Source organism: Geospiza fortis, unplaced genomic scaffold (assembly GCF_000277835.1).
Source record: "Geospiza fortis unplaced genomic scaffold, GeoFor_1.0 scaffold95, whole genome shotgun sequence".
NCBI classification, from domain to species: domain Eukaryota; kingdom Metazoa; phylum Chordata; class Aves; order Passeriformes; family Thraupidae; genus Geospiza; species Geospiza fortis.
The window spans coordinates 1,978,008-1,986,038 of NW_005054333.1; the positions used below are offsets into that span (position 1 = coordinate 1,978,008).

General features: G+C 36.4%; 1 protein-coding gene across 1 annotated transcript in view; it reads left to right on the forward strand.

The window, feature by feature from the left end:
* Positions 1-8,031, forward strand: part of HACL1 (2-hydroxyacyl-CoA lyase 1) — a 20,964-nt gene that overhangs the window by 8,616 nt on the left and 4,317 nt on the right. The window contains exons 7-14 of the mRNA XM_031057643.1: positions 1-15; positions 997-1,091; positions 1,497-1,609; positions 3,228-3,363; positions 4,487-4,592; positions 5,958-6,041; positions 6,334-6,435; positions 7,363-7,517. Coding sequence (XP_030913503.1) covers positions 1-15; positions 997-1,091; positions 1,497-1,609; positions 3,228-3,363; positions 4,487-4,592; positions 5,958-6,041; positions 6,334-6,435; positions 7,363-7,517 — 806 coding nt within the window. The remainder of the gene's footprint in view (positions 16-996; positions 1,092-1,496; positions 1,610-3,227; positions 3,364-4,486; positions 4,593-5,957; positions 6,042-6,333; positions 6,436-7,362; positions 7,518-8,031) is intronic.

The window sequence follows — 8,031 nt, forward strand, 5'->3', positions numbered from 1 at the left end:
GCTGTTATTGAAAAGGTATGAAAAAATACAAAATGAGCAACAGAACATCAGGTAACTGTCTCCTGTTTAAGTTTTGAGGGTTTACTTTTGTATAGTTGTTATTCTAAGTAATTTGCTCTGGCAGAGAGGAGGTGATGGTTGATTGAGTAAATTAACAACTGGGGAGGTTCTGCCTTATGAACAATGCTGTGGAGTAGGCTAGAAATAGATCCTAGTCCAGTCAGATGCTTACTGGTCCCTGCAGTGATTTTTGTTAGCTTCAGATAGAGTTGGAAAATTTTTATGAAATAAATGCTTTTAGGGAGAGATGCAATAACTAGAAATGTAATGCTTCAGCTGTTTTACCATTGTCATGTGAAGGAGATTTGGAGGGGGGCAGTGGAGATGGTTGTGTTTGGGGTTTGAGTTTGGTTGTTGTTCTGTTGGGTTTTATTGAGAGTGAGAAAGAACACATCCTTATCTCAGTGCCTCAGAGAGGATTAGAGAAGTCTCCTGGTACTGCTGTAGCAGCCCTTCAGCCATGTCAGCCTAAATTCTGCATACAGTCATACTGTTTCCAGAAGTGCAGATTCAGCAGAGCATCTACCTGCAATAGAAGAACTGGGATCAAAAGTAATAGAGAACAGAGGCATTGGTTATCTTGGTTTTACTCTGTTTGTGCTACTTTAAGTAGAATTCAGCATGAATATTTAATTTTGTATCTCCAAACATAACAGCTAATAAAGCCATTGTCTCATTGCAAATGAAACAAAGAATTTAGAGGCTAATACTGTACATCTGCTGAAAGGCTCCAGCTGGTATATAAGAGAAAGTGTAAATAGCTGTCAAAACCTTATTTTGTTGGTATAAATCCATGGAAGCTCCCACTGTGATTAATCAGCAAAATGAAACTGTACACCTTGTCTGCCTACAGCAGAGTTTTCTTGCTTTTTTGAATATAAATGTTTTTAAAATCCTGTCAAACAGTGATTAAAGCTGTGATTGTATGTTTTCTAGGCTGTAAGAACCAGTATGTATGGTCGTCCAGGTTCCTGCTATATTGACATACCCGGGGATTTTGTGAATCTTCAGGTGAATAAGAGCTCTGTCAAGTGCGTAAAGATTACATTCATTATTTTTAAAGTTATTGAACAAAAGAAAATTCATTTATAGGTCAATTTCTTTCCTAAAACAAGAAAATCTAGCCTCTAAACGTGACATTCCATCATAACATGATACATATTACAGTTTGTAATGAAATGTGCAAAAAAGAATGAGTTAATATGTTAATATAATGATGTCACTCTGTATATCTCTGAAACAAAACTACCTACAAGATTAAAGAGGAAAAGAGGGAAAACTTCAAAGGCTGTTTTGAAAAAAATATTTCCTGTTCTAATAAATGCTGTGACATGGTGTGTAGCAACTGCAATTTTATGCTAAACAATAGGTTTTGTCTTTCAGCATTTCTTGTTTTGAATTTTTTAAAGAGTCTCTTTTGTTTTGCTTGGCTGCAGGTACACAGAATGCTGCCTGCCACCTCCCATCAGCATGGCTGAACACTCTGCTGTATCCAAAGCAGCCTCTGTCATTGCTCTTTCCCAGCAGCCTCTGCTCATCATTGGCAAAGGTAGAATGCTTTGTTGTAGCTTTGAACTGTGCATGTTCAGGACAAGAACAGTGATTGCTTTTCCCTGGAAGTGTTACCCATCTTCTTTTTAGTCCAACAAACCAACCAACCAGTAGTAAAAACACAAAATTCTTTGGATTTTAGTGTTAAAATCTGCTCTGGTTTTAGAATTTTTTTCTGTTCTTTAATGGTTTATTTTTCATCTAGTTTAAAGAAAAATCAATTGGTAAAATACAAGTTTATGTAGAAAAAAATCAGATAACTATTGTCTTTAATCCTAGAGCAAATACCAAGGGATCACTTCCAAAATTCCAAGCAATTTAAATTCTATTAAAGAAATTATATTCTCTGCTCTGACATATATAGCAAGAATCAGAGTAACCAAAGGTCATTTTTCTGTTGGTTCTTGCTGAAAGTGCCAGCCTGCCTGTGTGGGTATGTACAGCAACACAACAGGGGCTGCTGCTGTTGCTGTTTTACAGACTTTTCTTTGTACTCTGCCAGTCTAATCAATTCCTGGAGATGGGGGGTAATTATTTTCTGTGCTGCTTCACTTCTTTTATGCCTCCTTGAGGAATGTTAGCCAGTGCAGTGGGTGTTTCTGTTGAAGATACGGGTCAGCTAGGAAGAGAATTAAAGTGACCAGCTCATTTAACCCAGGCTGTTTTCCTGCAGATATGGGGAATGATCTCTGTCTGGGTTTAACTGGGGAGTGCAGTGATTGAACTGAGATGGATCTTATGATTGATTAGGTAATGAAATTGAAAACAGAAGGTAGATCAGAAGAGATTAGGGTTTGGTTTTTTTCTCTCTGGCTGGATACACAGGAAGAAAAGGGTGTTCTTTGAAAGTGAAAGGTGGAAAACTCAAAAAAAAAAGTGATATGTTTTGTCTATGTCAGCAATTGAGAATTTACTCAACAAATGTACCTGGACTTTCTGCTATATATTGTTGTTAGCAGAATTTTTTTTTGAAAGATTTGCAAAAGCATATTTTTCAGGATTTAAGGCTCATAGATTCAAGCCATTGCACAAAGACCAGTCAGTTAATTCAGGTTGCCTGGGCAAGCTTAATTCAGCAGCCATGTACTGCTGTAGCATCACAGGAAATGTATGCACAAACACATACCTTTGCAAGGACTTGTTTGTATTTCTCTCTTTTCTCTAAAGGCTTCTAGTAGAGTCTTTGGGCAGGTTGTTATGGAGCAAGGGGTAAGCAGGAAATGACATGACACAACATAAAGATCATCTTGTGTTGCTGCTGCAGAAGTCTCTGTGCCATAATACCAAATTTCACTCACTAAAAAATTGTCATTTTAAATAAACAAGATCTCCTATTTTTCCCTGCCCTGCTTCATAAAAATTGATAAAAGAGTTCAGCTGAAGTCTTACAAAAAAACCAAGCAAACAAAACTTGTTGTTGAAAATATGTGAAATTTTAACCACAGATATCTGTGATTTGGCATGTTTAGTTTTGAGTTCTTCAGAATGAAAAGTAACAGGCAGATTTTGTAACGGAGAACAGTACTATTTCTGTCATAATGTAATCAACTTAATTGTAGTTCAAGCAAATACAGTTGGTTTCTGTGGTATTAAGCAGTCTCTTTCATTTCATTCAGGTGCTGCTTATTCACATGCTGAAAACAACGTCAGAAAGCTGGTGGACCTTTGTGGACTGCCTTTTTTGCCTACACCAATGGCAAAGGGAGTAGTTCCTGATAACCATCCAAATTGTGTAGCTGCAGCAAGATCAACGTAAATATAAAGCAAACAGCTGAGAAACAGCTAGGAATTTTGGTGGGCTACAGATGCCAGGGAAGAGAAAATTCATACCACAAAAATTTTTCAACTATGTTTTGCACCACACTGTACAGCACTGGCGATCCTGCTGGAAAAGGGACAACAGATTTAAGTGGATCACTTTAGAATGCTGACCAGGAGGATACTTTGAGATATTTTATATTCTGTAGCTGTGAAACCTATGGCAAGTAGATGGATTAATGTTGCTAGTGTGTATTTTGTAATACAAAACAGAGCTGGCAAACAGTTTATGTTAAACATTTAACTTCGTGCACTAGACAAACTCCTTCTTTTTACTTTACAACCTTAAACAGAAGCTTGAACTGCCCATGTTGCAGTTGAAGTTTTGCCAGCTGTTGTTTCTGTGTGGTGTTTGCAATACCCTATCACTAAATTGCACTTTATTTATAAAGAAAAGTAAGATATTTCAAACTACTCTGAACAACTATGTTTAAAGGGATTTTTAACAGGGTTTTTTTTTTTTGGCTTTTGGTAAAATTAATATGAATGAACTCTAAGAACACCACTATGTATGAATATGCACAGTCACTTTGCAGATGGAGCATTTATACACCCTGGAAGTAAAATGCTGTCCATTACTGAGCATATTAGCTTTAGCACTGTTAAGCATGCTGCTAGGCAGAATGGAGACTAAAATATACCAAATATTGTCTGCCTATCTGGAAGATAAATTATGGGAGACTAAACTAAGAGGCCCATACCAATCTTAATTTTGTCACCCACCGTTGCCAGTGTCACAATAGCAAGTCTTTTGCTTCAACCTGAGCATTATTCTAGCATCTTGTTGGTTTCCCAATGTAATGATTCCTCTCCTGTAGTGTAATAGGAGAATAGTAATTAATTTTCTTCTTAAGTTCCTTAACTTTAGAGTGGCTTGGTGATTGGCTGTATAAAAGGATACAGGGTTTTGGGGCTAAGCAAGCAGCTTAGAGCAGTGAAGAATTCTATGTGTATTCTGGGGTTTGCTGTGGTGGTTAGGGTTGTTTCTAATTTTGCAGAGACTGTTAAATGTAATAGTGATTCCTTCTTATCTGCTTCTGTCATTTCCCTTTATTAGGGCATTACAGCATGCTGATGTAATCATCTTGCTTGGTGCAAGGTTGAATTGGATTTTGCATTTTGGTCTTCCACCAAGGTATCGACAGGATGTAAAGGTTATTCAGGTAAGCAGGAAAATTATTATCACTGAATAGAAATCTTCTGTGTTCTAGCATTGACCAGAGCAATTATTGTAAAATATTTTGGTAATGTGTTTCATGTGGCAAATACTGCCATACGGACAGTGCAGTATGGTGCATATAGTTATGGTAATTCTCCAGAAATACTTATGCTATCTTTAATTATTGTTTTTACTTCCTGATTTTTTTTTCAAGAATGCTTACAATATTGTTCCTAGTATCAAGAGCTTGGTGCTGCTGTAATGAGGAGGGCATACACATCTATGCAGTTGACTAATACAGGGTTAGACTCACAATACTGTTGTGATCTTTGGAGCATTGGGATTTTTGTGATTGAAAGAAAACTGTCTTTGAAATTGTGGAATCTTTCATACTGCTCTCTTGGCTGATTTTTTTCTGAAAAAGAACTGCTTTCAGATCCTGTCATAATGTAAGAGCTCAGTTACTCAGAAATGAAGTAAGAGGAAGAAAGGCTGTTTAAGTAATTAATGCATTTGACAATCTGCCAGTTTTTAGAAAGAGAAGTCTTTACATTGTGTCCTTAAAATCTCCTCTCCAAGACTCTGTGATCAAATAGTAGTGGTTGATTCAACATATTGGCTGTCCTGCTTACACTGACCTGGAACATAGTCTAAAGTTCCAAACTTCACTTCAAACTTAATAGCATTAATTTTTAAGCTAATTTTTTAAAAATACATGTTATTTTTGCAAATATTATTTTTACAAATAATACATATTTTATGTTTCCTCTTCCTAAAAAATTTAAAGATAACATTTTTTCATTTCACTTAATTTTTTTCACTGTCAGAGATTAGTATTAAAACACTAAATCAGTTCATAGTCTGTGTGACCTGGTCAAAAATAACAGTTTATGTAACCTTAGAGGGCTCATGCATCACTGATAGATTTGCTTCAGTAATTGCAATTAACTTTTCAGTTTCTTCATGTTAAGTTCTTACTGTCAAGTAGCATACACACAGTTTTCTCAGTGAGAAAATTGCTGCTTTGTATAGGTATACCTGCTTTTTAACCTAGATTTTTAGCTCACATACAATGCTGTAATAAATTTCTACGGTGTCTACAGGAGCTTGAAAGAAGCAAGCAGTCAGCTTTAAGGATATATATAACTTGTCATTAAAATAGGTATGTACCATAGGGTTTTACTTTGTATAAAACGTTTCCTGATGTCATGTCAAGGAAAGACAAAGGAAGTTACCTGTGCAGCCAAAATAGGGTGTGAAGACAATGTTAGACATCTATGCATGTTGGGGCATGTTCCTCACTTGAACTGAAAAAAAAAATCTGGCTAATATCCTTGAGTTAATGGTTGATTTTCTTTTTGAAATACAGATTGATATTTGTGCAGAAGAGCTGGGGAATAATGTAAGGCCAGCTGCAACTTTATTAGGTGACATAAATGCCGTGACTGAGCAGGTAACGTAATGTCCTATGTCCTCTGATTTTGACCTCAATTTCCTCTGATGCATGTGATCTAATTTTCCAGTTAAAAATAAAAGAAAAAAAACCCAACTGTTCAAGAAAAACCATTTTTCAGGCAGTATATTCATATTGTATATCCAGTCTATTCTCAAATTTTATGTTAAAGATTCTGATTAGTGTTACTGTGATTGTGCTGGGATGGTTCTTAGTAATGTTATTATTGATGCTTTTGTTGTGTTTTAAACATGTTGAAAGACCCCTTTACAACATTCCAATATTGTTCCAGCTCTTAGAAGAATTCAACAGAAGATCATGGAAATATCCTTCTAATTCAGAGTGGTGGCAGAAGCTAAGAGAGAAAATAAAGAACAACGAGGAAAGATCGAAGGTAGTGTGACATTAAAGAAATTAAAAGGATTCTTGCAATAACAGGCACTGATAAACTGTCAGTTTTATAACTGGTCTATATCCAGTCTCCTCAATTATTTCTCAGTTAAGTCACCCAGACTTTGAAAATTTGTACCATTCTCATACAGGCTTACACTTCTTATGCATAGAAACTGTAATCATTATAGGTTAAGTATTCTATGATTTTGTATAAATTCAAGCTGTGTAGAAATCATTGCACTTTGGGATTGGATTCTTAAAGCCATTAGTAGGAGACCACAGCCAGAGCTGCTGTATTATGGGCAGTGACTTCTAAGCAATAGACAGATATTCCAAGTGGAAACTGGCTTGGGCGAAGCCAGTTTTAATGATTACAATTAGTTTTCTTCTAATTGTAATCACTGTTTGTAATTGTGCAGTTTAGCAATGCTGGTCTAGCTTTAATCTATGTAAAAAAGAAGTAGTTGTTAAGGCAAAGAGACCACAAATGCTTGGTATATACCTAACTTTGTGTAACTCATATTCTGTAACTTCAGGTGCATGTTCCCAAGACTGGGATCTAAAATAAAGTCATTTTAGCAGATTGTGCTTTTGAATTGTCTCCCAGCACACAGATTACAGCTCACTTAGGGTTGTAAATAGTCACACCTGATGTAGAAAAATTTCATGAGCCTCTTGGGTTAGAGTTTTAATAGCTTCTGCTAATGATAGGCCATTGAAGGGCTGCTGAGCTTGTTGAGCCTCTGATAAATATGTTGTGTCACCAGGATAGATAAAGAAGGAGTGACCTTGATGCAGTGCCTGAAAAACCAAATACTCCAGCCTTACCTAGCAGAGTGTATTTTATTTCCATCATTATTATTTATATGTCTCTGTTCTGCACCCTAAATTCTATTCATGGGAGTTACTAATATCTTTTCTTTTAAAGGGATTAGCACTGCAGAAATCTCTGCCTATGAATTATTATACAGTCTTTCATCACATCAGAGAACTGATACCCAAGGACTGCATTTTAGTAAGTGAGGGAGCAAACACCATGGACATTGGACGGACTATGCTTCCAAATTTCTATCCCCGGCAAAGGTGTGATATCTTCTGTTCTGACTCAACATGCTACATTTCTGCATAAATGTTTTCATTTAGCTAAGAAGTATAATGGCCTGGAAAACAGAAGTATAATATGTTGGGAGAGGGATTAAGGAAAGTTCTCCGCTCACATACCGATGTCCTGTCATAGAGTGTAACAATTCTCTGCGTGCTCTGCAGCAGAATGGTGATAGTTGCTCTCTTCTTATGGAAAGGGGGTGATGAGCATTGTGTTCAGTTCCCTGACCTTGATGTTTGTTTCTGTGTTCAGAGTCTGTGGTAAATATTGATGAAAAATAAAAACAATCATTTGGATTCCTATGTTGAAAAGAATTCACATGAAGAGTTTTTCTTTGGAACACTTCAGAACAGGGAAGACTTGAAAATTGGATTATATGTTGGGCATGCTTTCATGTAAACCTGCATGACTAAGGTGTGGGTACTCAAAATGCTGCTTTGTGAGCAAAACAACCAACAACACCCATCTACTTCCAGTAGAAATGGGGAAAGA